Raw genomic sequence first — 14505 nt, 5'->3', positions numbered from 1 at the left:
GGCAAAGATAGAAATAGAGTGGGAAAGTAGAGAGATCCGAGCCGAGGCACTCAAAAAATGATGCATATATAAAGTTTTTATTTTCGGCTACTTAAACATGCTTACGCGTTAAATAGAGTGGGCCTGTTCCCCTTTAGAGGGAAGCTTCTCTTTGCCCACTCAGCAAAATTAATTAATATCACAACATACTGATAGATAGATAGATAGATACTTTATTGATCCCCAAGGGGAAATTCAAGAAACTGCTGTGTTCAATTCACATTCAAATTCAAATTCAAATTCAAATTAAAAAATACTGAATGTCCCAAATGCCTATACTGGAAAATGATTGCTTATTAAAACAATCATGGACGTTGTCACACTGCATGACAAAGTGGTGATGATGATGGCGCAACATAACCAGAGCAAAGGTTAACACAACAACACCATCACAAGACAACTGGGGCGGTCCACATCTGTCTGTTGGCGTAACAACAACGCTAACTCTATGCTTACGCACGGACACTGAATGTCGTTACAGAAGAATATGGCTCCAGAAGGTGCCCTATATCAGCTAAATGAGTTTATGAGTACAGTGCTGTGCGACAGGGGAAGGCGTGTGTGCGTGTGTGTGTGTGTGTGTGTGTGTGTGTGTGCGCTTGCCCAGTACTTCCACAGTGGCTGCCCTTGTGTTGCACTTATGTAAGGGCAATTCACAGAGGCCATGGAAAGACTGGGATTTCCGTTACCTTGGTGGCATAGCTATGGAGTGGAGATCTGACCAGCCAGCCCAAGGATCTTCGTTAAAAAAAAAGCGCCATTTCCTGCACCTACAGATTATAATTCAAAACAGAGGCGCACACTCCTGCGTACTGCACGTGCTCTTGCTCAAAAATAGTCTGGATTTTTGTTTTGTTTGTCAAAAAGCACTGTGGCACTAGACAGCAAACCAAGGAGTCGGCGAGACGAGAGTTTTGGCGGTTGTTTTAAGGCGGGCCACGGCATATCCAAGGTTTTTGGGAGACATCGTGCGGTTCAGGGAGACCACCCATGTACAGCAGTTTTACATAAACAACTCTACAAGTCTAGAAGCAGAGGTGGAACACCATGCAGATCAGACACATGAATGAATGAATGAATGATGATGCCTCCAGTTTCTCTGCTGTCTGTCAACAACAGAGTTTCGCTTGACTGGTCCGCAGCGTGCAAACGGGGCAGAACCCGATCATGTCTGGTCAGTCATGTAGACGACAACTGTTGATTGAGTTTCTTTTCTTTCTAATGAAATCAGAGGTGCTTGCTCAATGCTTCATTTGAGATTACCTAATTACAACAGGAGATTACCTAATTACAACAGGTTAGTCAGTCTGCCTGTGCGACGTGTGTGTGTGTGTGTGTGTGTGTGTGTGTGTGTGTGTGTGTGTACTTACTGTCCCTCTATAAGCCAGGTGCATTTAGTCTTGTACTTGTAGTTTCCTGGTCCATCGGAGAGAAAGCCAGAGGGCCCGGACAACCTGCAAAGAGCAAAACAAGATAAGAATAGATAACAAGATAACACACATAAGACACACACACACACACACACTTACACACACACAAGCCCATGCACTCACACACACTCATGCGTATGTGTGTGTTTTTGTGGTCAGTTCAAGGTTGCTCGAGCCCTACAACAAAGGAGAGCAGTAAACACCATTGTTCTTAAAGCAAGCTGGCACAGGCTCTGCCAAAACACACCTCTCCTTCTTCCCATATTAACACACACTCGCTCCGTCTCCGGACTGTCCAGCTGAGTGAGCTGAGCTCAAGTGCTCACACACACAACCCAAGTCTCTTGTAGGGTCCTAGCTTGTAAATCGTCCACATTATTTACTGACCTATTTACAAGAGGAACCAAACCGCAACAGCAACTACTCTGCAGAACACACAAATCAGATATACAAATCGCCCCCAATAAAAACATAGCATTTTATTGAGTGAAAGCAATCAGGCTAGATGTCTCTGGCAGGCTGGTTATGGAGGCTTGTACTGTTGTAGGTCAGAGGCTATATGGTAATGATGTGAGCAGAGTACACAGGGTGGGTGGCTTGGTCAGACTATACGATTTTTTTGTCGCTCACGATTGTTGTTTACTATCTACCATGTCACACTGTACGATTTTAGAACTATGAAAACATCTCCGCATCTTGGTCGGGAGAGTGGCCACATACACCGAAAGCATCGGTCGCGTCATATGACTCGTCAAATTTCTGACAAGCCAGACTTTTTGTCGGGCTGTTTTAGAACGTCGTGAACGACAAATCGCAAGTCGTGAAGCATGTCACATTATAAGATTCACTCCGCGTTCGATGTCGTGCCCGACCATTTGAAATCGGATACGATGCTGTAAACTTGTCGGTCACGACAAATTCGGGCCAAAATCGTGTAATCTGACCAGGCCATAAGGGGGCTTAAGTCATATTAGGACTCATTCTCTGCTCATTCCCAAGGAATCTGCTCACATCCTAAAATGTTCAAATTCACAGTTTAGTAGGCACAGGTCCGTGAGAGGGTGGCCAGAAAGGAAAAAAGACACAGAGAGACCGTGTGTGTGTGTGTGTGTGTGTGTGTGTGTGTGTGTGTGTGTGTGTGTGTGTGTGTGTGTGTGTGTGTGAGAGAGAGAGAGAGAGAGAGAGAGAGAGAGAGAGAGAGAGAGAGAGAGAGAGAGAGAGAATGAAGTAGAAAGAGGGGAGTAAGGGGTGGGGTGTGACTAGTGTCTAGTCAAGCTAGTAAGAAAGTGTGTGTGTGTGTGTCTGTGTACTGTATGCGTGTGTGAGAATACAGGTTATTACAGTTCTCATCCCACTGGTGTAAGTCTCACAGCACTTTGTTAGTGGGTACATCCACAACACTAATTACTGGTATATGCAGGCAGGCACATCATTAATACAGACCCTGTCCATAGAGAAAAGCAACAAAAACAGGGAAACACAAAGCACTGGAGACTTCAGTCTCTCACCCATCACTGTCTCCCTGTCTCGCCTATATACACACACACACACACACACACACACACACACACACACACACACACACACACACACACAGACACAAACACAAATAACACTAGTAGACACCCACATAAACACATACAGACACCCAGCTACACACACACACACACACACCCAAACTCACTTAGCCTACTCTCTCAAATTCACACCATATTACAGAGCTAATGGATGTAATATTCCTCATTAAAGCCCATTAGGCCATTGTGTGTTCTGCACCAGGACAGAGAGAACAAGATGAAAGCGCTGAGGCAGAGAGAGAGAGAGCGAGAGAGCGAGAGCGAGGAGAGGTTGAAGAGAGTGTGAAAAAAAGAAAGCGAGAGGTGCATAGACATGGCCAAGGGCCCAGAGGGTGACATCAGTGCGGTTTCGAGAGTGACGTGACACCTCCAGCAAAGAAAACCACAGGAGGGGAACGGAGGGAAAAATAATCTCCACGTCATTACAGACACCTGGCTCTTCCACAAGCCCATAATGCACTGGGCCAAATGACTAGGTGTACAACAACAATTACAACAACAACAACATCAACGGGTCTCTGCAGGCACACAGAGCTTGTGTAGGGAAAGTTTGCAGAATAATCTTCTAAGAGAGCCAGTTTAAATGCTGCCTCTGAACTAGAGGATAACGTGGGAAGCCAAAAGAGGCCTGATGCCTTCTCTGGTGAAAAGGCTGGTAACCAAACTGGTTAGGATGTTTCTGAGGTTTATGACCACTTCCTTTGTCTGGTGAGGAAGACACTCAACAAGACCGAGTCTTGTCCTAGCCACAAAAAGCCCTCACCGAGCTCTTTCAAAGCATTTATTCGGAGCTGATTAGCCCAGTGTTGTATACAAGCCACACACACTAGGAGTATTTCCTTGTCACTCTGGACACAAGTCACCGGTCCAGCCAAGGTCAACTACCTCCTTTACAGCTACAGTACTGTACACTCAACTCTGCAGTAGTGTCGTTGGGGCAAAGGTGCTCCTCCAGCTAACTGGCTAACAGTACGTGGCATCAAGTTGCCATAGAGACCGTGTGTTCTGCTCAGAGACTGTTGATGCTCTTCTAGAACAGAGCACGGAGACGCACCAGTGCTGCGCAGTCTCACTACGATCTGGTGTGTGTGTTCGTCACCTCAACTATCAATTAGGCTGCCTTGAGATGCTCTACGGTATGTTGTGTCTCCCAAAGAGGCATTACTGATGGGCACAAAAAAGAACACACACACACACACACACACACACACATACACATACACAGACACACACACACACACACACACACACACACACACACACACACAGACGACACAGACACAGAGACACAGAGACACACAGACACACAGACACTGGTGCCTCACTGGTCTGGTGAAACTCCCCCACCTGCACACTCGCCCCACAACCCATAATCAAAACAGTCATCCAATTGGGGCCCTCGATAACAATTCTACATTCTTACACAAACAAACACTCCAGCTGCTTGTCCAAATATTTGGACGGGCGTTTTAATGAGCCAGTCACAGTTTCACTGTAGCGCGGTGCCCGTGTGCACTTCTGGCTCGCATGACTCAATCCCTGACAAAAGCCAACGCTACGGAGCCAAACAGCCAACACCAGAGGGACAGATCTGAGGAACCAAACCATCAGTGTATATATGGACTGGACGGAGATAAAAATCACTATAATATTTGGGTCGCACTGCTACTCCCACAGGGGAGTTAGCTGATATAACTGTTTACTCTGACAGGGTGTTTACGGCGGACATATAAGAACTTGCCTGAAGAAGTGCTCGGTGCAAACAAGAAACACAGAACCACGCCCTTTGCATTTTTGAAAGAACAATGGCACAGGGAAACGTGTGTCATAGCCTACTGTAGCGCAGGTCTGAATAGCAGTGTGAATACCTACTAGCGCATCGGACAAAGAGCTATTAAGCTAGCGTGTGGAGCAGGGGGGGGGGCCGCCGCGCTCTACTGTACTCTACTGTACTGCTGTCTCCGAGTGATTGAGGAGATTCATGCCATCCTCCTCCCCCTAAACTCTAATTCAGTTACAGAATTGTATAGGCTACAATTACGTATGTGTGTGAGATAAAAAAGAGAGAGAGAAAAAAAAAGAAAGAGTGAGAGACAGCGTGAGAGAGAGAGAGGATGCAATTACATGTCAGGCAGTGAGACAAACAGCCTGAGGGCTCAAGAATTCCTCCATACATCTCTTCTTTCTCACACACACACACACACACACTCACATACACCATAAAAAGAGCAAGCAAAATCAAACTAAACAAATACCTCCTTTGGGCTAATTCACATGATCCTGATTTACTCAAGAAACCACACATACGCACACACGCATAACAGTATAACAGTATTTTTTTGCCTGAAACCAGACACATTCATCACTGGGCTTTGTAAACAACCCAGGCTTTATGATGAAGTATTGCTGAACTTTTAACATACATATGACTTCGCCTTCCAGGAATCGCGTTAGTCGATATGAAAAACAACAAAGACTTAAGGCACTCAAAGCTCTTAAATCACCATCGCTGACATTACTTGAGCTTCAGGTGGTCAAGTGTCTGACATACACATACACACACACACACACACACACACACACACACACACACACACACACACACACACACACACACACACACACACACACACACACACACACACACACACACACACACACACACACACACACACACACACACACACACACACACACACACACACAGAGAGAGTGGGGTAAACACCAACACAACGCCAACCACTCCAGGGTGCAGCTGCCATTCCAATCCAGCAATCAGGAGGCTGCCTTTCCTCCAGACTAATCAAAACAAAACCACAAATCGTTCGGTGGAAGCCATTTATATCACCGACTGGACAGACTCCACCGGCTATTGAGATGGCAGTTGGTCTTGGGGAGAACAGATCACAGATGCGGTGCTAAAATGCCAGAGGTGCATTCAAATGTCGATGAACGTAGACAAATGACCATTCAGGGCGTAGAACATTTTATTGAACGTTAATTTGGTATAATCAAAATCATTTGACTAACAATTTTGACTCTAACATCGACCATTTACGTTCGTGGAGAGCTAGGCTACCGCCTCAGACCGGTTGTTTGCCAATATGTTCACAGCAAACTCAAAGCAAAGGAAAAGCTCTTTGAGAATTCTGACTGTCATTGGCTTCACTGGCTGATGGCTGACCACACTTCCTTGGGTCAGATTCATTCCGGACTCGACCCCGTTGTGGTCATGGCACGCCTTCTTCTGAACGCTCATCGGGCGACGGTATTGATGACCCTGCAACACCATGAATTTTTCAGCATCCAGCAACGCAACGCCGTGGCAACAGCGGCAAGCGGGCGACTGCGTCCGCGTCGCCCGGGTAACTCGAGTTCATGTCGGGATGACGCCACACAGATTTCGAGGGTGCTTGGAGCTCCGTGCTTCTGCATAATGCACAGCCTGCCGGACTTCTCTTTCCACACAGAAGCAAGGGCCGAGTGGCTTAGTGGGGGGGGGGGGGGGTGTGTGTTTTATGAGTTTGTGTGTGTGGAGGGGAGGAGAGGAAAAGAGTGCATGTGTGTGTGTGGGTGTGTGCATGCTGTGTGAGTGCTGTGTGTGCATGCTGTGTGAGTGTGTGTGTGTGTGTGTGTGTGTGTGTGTGTGTGTGTGTGTGAGCGAGCAAGCGAGTGAGTGAGAGATTGTATCCTGGATCAGTTCCCCTTTGCCGTACGTGGAGTATCAGGCATGTGTGAACACTGTCTAAACAGTGAAAACATCTAACACAGGAGTCCAACATTTAAAAGAAAACAACAGGGGCCATGAGTGCTTCATGGTATCCTCCATCAGAAAGACCTGGGTGTGTGTCCTTCACCAGAAAAACATGCTATTGTAATAATGGCCACCTTTGGGAACTCCCGTCTTTACATCAGACCTCTCGGGGATTAACTTCTGGAAATGGGAAGTGTGATTAAGAAGAATAATAATAACCGAGGACCAGCCTAGTTCGGTTCTCATGCCAGATGCTTATTCATACCGATTAGTCAATGATTACGCTTTCATGCAAACCATATTCCTGTTTTATTCGGAATAACAATATAATATAAAAATGGAATATAATAATATTCCAATTGCACATGAGCCACGTAAACACCATATTCAAGATGCCATAACCAAAATAAGGTCATATTCGGAATACTTAAAAATGGAATAACACCCCTACCATAGCCAATGCCTCTTTTAATCGAAATACTTCTGCATGGAAACACATTAGTCGGAAAACGCCCCTTTCGGAATATTAAATTCTATCTGCACATGTTCGTATAAGGAATTTTTGTAGGTTGCTTGGATGCCCTGACACTTTCCAAACAAAGTGAAAAGTGTGCCAATACGTTTGCACTTTTTGAATGAAGATGAACTCAATTTTTATTAAAACCTGAAACTTTAAATGTCGATAGGTGAAAGTATCACAATGCTCAAAGACGCAGGTTTTGCGCACACTGCAAGAATTGGTTAAAACTTCTCAATCAAAGCGGCCTATTATAAGGCTAAAATGCAAAACAATTGAAGCTTTAATCTGGCCAAATTCCCTTATTTTGTGGTTGCGAAATGAATGTCATGATGTCTCAAGAAACCGTTGAGACATCATGACACAGATACTACTTCCAAAGCATGTCGCAAAATGCAATATTCCGTTTCTGGTTCTCATGGAAACATCTGATTCTGAATATTGCTATAACCAGACTATGGTCCTTAATCGGAACATGGCGTGCATGGAAACATAGTCACTAGCCACGTTTACATGGACAGTTTTTTGTCATTCCGATCAAACTATTCCGATTGAACATTTTTGCGCCGTCTGTTTACATGGGCTACATTCTATTCCGATCAGACGTCTGTTAGCGCTTTAGAATCTTTGATCGGAATAGCGGTTGTTTGTTACTTTTCATTGGGAGGATATTACAGTCAATCCGAATGACCGTATACATGAGCGTTCATTCTGAATAGGAACGGACTACACCACCTCTTCTATTCCGATTACAATTCTGATCGGATCAGGATTTTCATTCCGATTGAGGTGTTTATATGACGATTTTTATTCCGATTGAGCTGTTTTTTCCGTTTCTAATCGGAATAGAAGTGTCCATGTAAACGGGGCTACTGTTGTATTGAGCCAGTCTCAGCCATGTCTGCCTCCACACGGTCCAACTTGTTGCTTGATGCTGCTCAGCGCTTGGGGCATTTATGGAAATCTCCACTGTGTTGATCTAATTCATTCAATCCAGTTGACCGATTAAAATAAGACCGTAGGCTATAGGCTACAACCATTTTGGTATTGTGTGGGGTCCTTGTCTTCTCCATGTGATGATTCATATCAGTTCACAGATTAGTTCTACATTACTCATAATCTACATTTCATTTTAACCATCAGTTCAGCATTAAGAATTGTCTGCACTAATACACAGTATCTTACACACACACACACACACACACACACACACAGAGAGAGAGAGAGAGAGAGAGAGAGAGAGAGAGAGAGAGAGAGAGAGAGAGAGAGAGAGAGAGAGAGAGAGAGAGACAGAGACAGAGAGAGAAAGAGAAGAGAGAGAGAGAGAGAGAGAGAGAGAGAGAGAGAGAGAGAGAGACAAGAATACAAATGAATAGGCACTGCCACTTTCCTAATTCTGGTGCAGACCTTGAGGACAAACTGCCAGAAAAACAGAATACATGGCTCAAGGAACTACGCACCCAAACTCCCCCACCGCTTCTCGCACTGACAAACACACACACACACACACACACACACACACACACAAACACACACAAACACACACAAACACATACAAACACACACACACACACACAAACATCTCTCTCTCTCCTCAGGCTCTGTCGTCTCTTGAACAATCAGTTTGCTAACAACACAATGGGCTATATCCTCAACGATAAATCTGCGCCTCAGGTCCCGCAGACAAAGGGGCAGCCGCTGGCTTGCAGACAGATTGGATTGGCCGGGCTTATTTTCAGACACATGCCTCACTCGGACTGCAGGATGTTCATCTAGAGGCTTACGATTCAAAGACATTACAGCCACTCTCCTCCTGAACACAAACTGCTCTCATTAACCGGACGCGGCTAAACCGAATCAGGCAAGGCGAACGTGTTTTTTTATGTGCTGCTGGCCTCCTCAGAACCAAAAAAAACCCACTCAAGTCATCACCTTCCGCCGCCTTGCCAAAAAAAGAAAAAGCATTAGCAAGCAATGACTCACTTCCTGGAGCATACCAAAATAACAGGAAGCAGCTTTTTCATAATCCTCATCCAAAAAGTCAATTTATTTGGACACGTCTGAGCTCAATACAGATGCTGCTCGACTAGGCCCACACCGGCTGCTCTCTTCCCCTGGAAAGCGCTGAGCGCTGCAGGTTATAGGGCCATCACAGCTCCACTTCATCTCTCTCCAGACACACCCCATATAAAACTCAACTGCTGACCTGTGCAATGCTCTTCTGCGAAGTGTGAGAGCGTGTGTGTATATGCATATAAGCCAAGTGTGTGTGTTAGTGCGCACCTGTCTGTGTATTTAGTGTAGTGTAGGTGTGTGTGTGTGTGCGTATGAGTATGTGTGTGAGTGTGAGTGTGTGTGTGCCTGGCACCATCATGGCAACAGCGTGTGTATGGGTGTACATGTGTGTGTGTGTGTGTGTGTGTGTGTGTGTGGTTGTGTGTGGTTGTGTGTGGTTGTGTGGTGGGCTGGTCACGTTCACAGGCGGTTTATCGGCTAACGTTTCCCAGCGGCTGCAAATCACCCAGGTCACGGTCTGGCAGTGCTGACTGGCTACTATTGCTGCTGCTGCTGCTGCTGATGATGATGTAAGCCAGACGGATTCTGCCAGGGGGAACAGGACTCCCCTGCACACCGCTAAAATGTATGTGTGCGTCCTGCAAACAGCCAGCACAGTGAACGCACGCACGAGCCCCAAGCTCTCCACTCCGGACATTTTAAAGTGCCCATCCGTATGCAAACACACCATTACTGGCCAGTCAGATATTCATTAGCTGCGTGTTGAACACACTTCATTAAAAATGTGCTCAAACCGTTTCCCTGCTGCCCGTTTAACGACCCGAGTTTATTATGTAAAGCAGGCCGAGCAGAGGGTGTGTGTTTGTGTGCGTACAGTGTGTGTAAAGGGCTTTTCATAAAAGCGTTGCCATATACATTAACTAACTCGGAGTACTACATTCCTGTTGGCTGCTTATTAGCCATTCCCAAGCCAACTACAAAATCAACGATTCAAAAAGAAAAACATCCCGACACTAACAACAGCATAGTTTTCACTGGGAGGCCCAACCCAGGTCACAGCAGAGTATAGGCCTGGTGGATAGCCTCAGCAGACCACAAACCACAACTGCCATTTAAAGTAAATTATTTTGCGGACCCCTTGGCTATGGGTCGCAGACCCCCAAGGGTTCCTGTACCCCACTTTGAGAACCACTGGCCTAATGGATAGCCTCAGCAGTTAGATGGAATGACAGGTGAACTTATTTCTCCTTTCCTTCCAACGTGACAACATACCCAACCACAACAAGGATAACAGGATAACATCCGCTATCGCTGCTTGTGCTTGCCATTAAAAAAACATCTTGAAAAAGCAAATTACAACATACAGTTGATTCAAGGTTTTGCAAATGCTATGCTAAATATGGACGAGCCAATCAGCAATAAGCGTTATGGAAAATGTTGACATCTGCGGTCTCGGGTGAGGCACCACAGCACAGCACAGGCCTGGGTATTAATAAAGCATTTAGCCTAAAAGCAGTTCCGAGAAAACCGACACAGAAATCCAACTGCTCCGGGGGGGGGGGGGGGGGGGGGGGGGCGTGGGAACAGTCGCCCACTTTGTCTGGACTTTTTTAGACTGTGCTGCTAATTACAAAGATAAAATAATCAAGAGCGAGTCTGGCTGCGGCGAATTGTTTGAGCCCGACCGACCGTCGTGCTTTCTGCCTGGCCGGGCCGGGCCAAACAGTGCCCTCTGCACCCGGTGCCATTGTGTGCAACCTGGCATATGGTGCGAGACCTGCAATGTGCCATTCCTGCCACTAATCGTGGCGGTGTCGAGCCAAACAACAGGACTGGGAATCACAACCAGCATCCATGGACAACTGCCATATGGGATGCTGCAAAAAGAAGCACCAAAGTTCAGGAGAGATGACGACTCGTTCCCTCGGCTGACAAACAGTTTGTAGCTTAGCTATGTATCAGTCTCATATGGCTAAACTGCTTCTCACCAATTCCTCTTTCTCCTCCTCTCAATTTTGCTAGCATAGGAACTTTCAGATCGTTCTGAATGAAACGCATCTGCAGACTAACTGTCAAGGTGGTGGTGTAGCAAACAAGCGGCAATCGAGTCGAGCCGAGCAACCATCAAAATGGATGGATGGTCATTTTGCCGAGAAGCTCAGCAAATGGTTTTGTGATTTGCCTGTACTGGAGTGTGCACCGGTCCCCGGTTGCTCGTGCTATGGTTCCGCTAGCGTCTGTGAGGCATCCTCAGCTGTTTAACAGAAGCCTGTGGCTCCATATTTTTTTTAAAAAAAAATCAATATACCTGGACAGGAGAGCAGAGACTTCAAACAAACACACACAGGGAGGAAAGACTGGGCGAGTGCATGTGGTTAGACTTCCTGTGAGGCAGGAACTGGGCAAGCAGGATGTAGGGCTTGAGAAGTCCACAAAGGTAAAAGCTTATTCGCATATTATCATGACTGGAGATTCAAATCGGTTGTAACGGTCCATGGGGGTGTGGGTGGATGATGGTAGATTGGGGCTTTCCACTGAATCACAGACAGAAGTTGCTATGGACACACCTGATCTTATCAACGCTTTGCATTTAGAGCCACCATGTCAAGTACGTACTTGCACCGCTCTGGCGTAGCAGAAAGTCAGCCGGAAAGTATTATAAACAGCGATCGAGTCGGTCAGGAATCAACCTCCAGATTGTAAGAAGTGCAGGAAATGTAGATATGGTGATGGAGCCATGGTGCAACACATCTTTGTCAGCCCATCTGCTGAGAAGCGTTTTTTTCAAATGATAACACAAATTCGTATTTGTTTGAAAGCCACTGCTGGTGGTGACTATGTAAGCCCATATCATATGCAGTCTAATTTTAAAACGGCGCTTCTGCAGTGTAGTGTTGAAGCAGAAACCCCACTATTCACACGTGTGCAACTCAATGGGTGGAAAGTCTTTAGCCTGTTGGGAGTTTTTAGACTATGTAGTTGGATAGTCCCATATGAGTTCTTTTCCATTATGAAGCGAAACTAAAAACATATCTCTGTATAGAGTTTATGTCCTCAGGGTCAGTGTATTTGCACCAATAGCTGGTGTAGTGTACCATCACTGAGTAGGAATACTCTAGACATCAAGCCATGCCACGCTTACTCATTTCCAATATGACTTTTCATCAGGACATGCCCTCCCAAATGGATATGAAAGCCTTCATTGTGCACACAGTGTTAAGACATTGGGGAGAACTTCAAACCGCCCTCATGAGCAATTTTTGTGTTTATTTTTGGTCAAATGCTTAAGGCGTCTTACACAGCCATTTCATCTCATGCTAAACTACTATTTTCCTTCTTCTCTCACAAACTCTCTCAGGTCTCTCTCTCTCTCTCTCTCTCTCACACACACATAAAGCCAGACAAACAAACACACACACACACACACACACACACACACACACACACACACACACACACACACACACACACACACACACACACACACACACACACACACACACACAGAGGAATTTCAGCTTTGGTCAGGTTTATCTTGCATGTCTTGCCAGCCCCCACATATAGAACATGCAACAGCAAAACACAGAGTAAAACAGCTTTTCGAGACCCAAAATACCACATGAGTACACATGAGTTATATTGTGGCGGTCATAAACTGCGTGCAATTCAATTTCACTTTCATGATAAGGTCAGCGAGAAAGCTGTTTAACAGGCTACTGTCAACAAATCCGCCTGAAGTAGCTAAGTGAGAACACTTCAGTGAAAAATTCAGGTCGTGACGACCAGTTCTGAAGAATCATCTCTTGTAGCCCGTCTCCCCGCACTGTCTCATTCGTCTCATCACGTTCCCTTTAATTCATGTCAACATAATTTCTGTCCCCTAATTCCCTTGAGTTCATGTCAACAGATGTTTTGCATTTCAGCCCAATCTCTCTGTGTAAATCAGCCATTTATGCACCGCATAAAACTATTACAGGTGTAAAGTGCTTAAATCAACTTGTAGCTTGAAGTATGAGTGAGCAGAATCGGATACCACACTAGAAGCCCTTCTTCCACTGACTTCAGTTCAGGACGTGCGACTACGCCAGCTGTCCAATACAAACTATAATTTAAGCCAGAACTAAACAAGCGCGGATGCTAAAGCATTATAAACCGTGAGCTGGCTCGTAGGCAGCGGTAAGAAGACTCAAAAGGTAACGAAGCTCAGCAGCTAGCGGTCTCCCTCGCCAGTAACACATTTTACACACAGACTCCTCGGCCCAGCGAGTCCGCAATCACAGACCCGCTAGCTGGTCTGAGATACCCTGTAAACAGAAATCACGCATAGCACGCCATACACAGGTGCACTTGAAGGCTTTTCTCCGCCGCTAGCCTACCTGTCACCACGTCTCTTGTTTGGTCTTACCTGAAGCGGCCGCCGCAGTGTTGGCATTGGTCCCCAACCCAGCCCGGGTCGCAAAGGCAGTTACCAGTGGCGGCATTGCACTTTCCATTCATGCAGGGCTTTTCGCATTCTTTTGCTTCGGCGAGAGACGGCAGTTGCACCAGGACTGCAAGGGCGACGAAAGAAAGGAGCGTCCGCGACAGCGATAAACAGACCCTGGGCTGAGCTCGCTCCAGGCTACGGCCCCAGCAGGCCTCCCGAACCTCCCCAGCCATATTTGCAAAAATGGCTGCCAGTCCGTCGGTGGTGAGTCCGTTTACTAGGGTCTCGCTACCGGGCCTTCTTTCACGAGAAACGTGGGTAAATGTGTATGAAACCTTGTAGTGTATGTATTTAGACTGCAGCTACCGTTAATGTTTGGTAAAAATGTCCGCTTCTCTGCTTACATCTTAACTGGTCCCACCGCCAGCCGCTGCAGAGCGACGCATACTGACACCCGGAAATGACGTCTCCTTCAGTTTACAGATTGTCTCGGAAATGCGCAGAAATTGTTACAAAGTATCTCCTCCCAAAATGTGGTTTAATGACGTGTTGCCACTGTCTGAATTAATCTTGGCATAAAACACACATTTGTTCAAATTAACGGTGACATGTTGTGATTTTTTTTTTTTTTTTCATAGACGGTTGTGACATCATAAATCCATCAGTAGGCCTACTGATTTCCTCTACACCACATTAAATGAATGTATGATCATTTGTTTTCCTAAGGACTAAGTAGCCTGGGCATA

The 14505-nt window shown here is 46.0% G+C and overlaps 1 protein-coding gene across 1 annotated transcript in view; it reads right to left on the bottom strand.

Moving 5' to 3' along the window:
• atrn (attractin) overlaps nt 1-14218 on the bottom strand; it is a gene marked incomplete in the record, with an annotated part of 72940 nt that extends 58722 nt beyond the window's left edge. The window contains 2 exon segments of the mRNA XM_062522162.1: nt 1410-1493; nt 13739-14218. Coding sequence (XP_062378146.1) covers nt 1410-1493; nt 13739-13992 — 338 coding nt within the window.
• Nucleotides 14219-14505: the final 287 nt, after the last annotated feature.

Source organism: Sardina pilchardus, chromosome 20 (genome assembly GCF_963854185.1).
Source record: "Sardina pilchardus chromosome 20, fSarPil1.1, whole genome shotgun sequence".
Lineage (NCBI taxonomy): Eukaryota > Metazoa > Chordata > Actinopteri > Clupeiformes > Clupeidae > Sardina > Sardina pilchardus.
The sequence above is the reverse complement of the archived record's forward strand: the minus strand, read 5'-3'. Positions and strand labels throughout refer to the sequence as shown.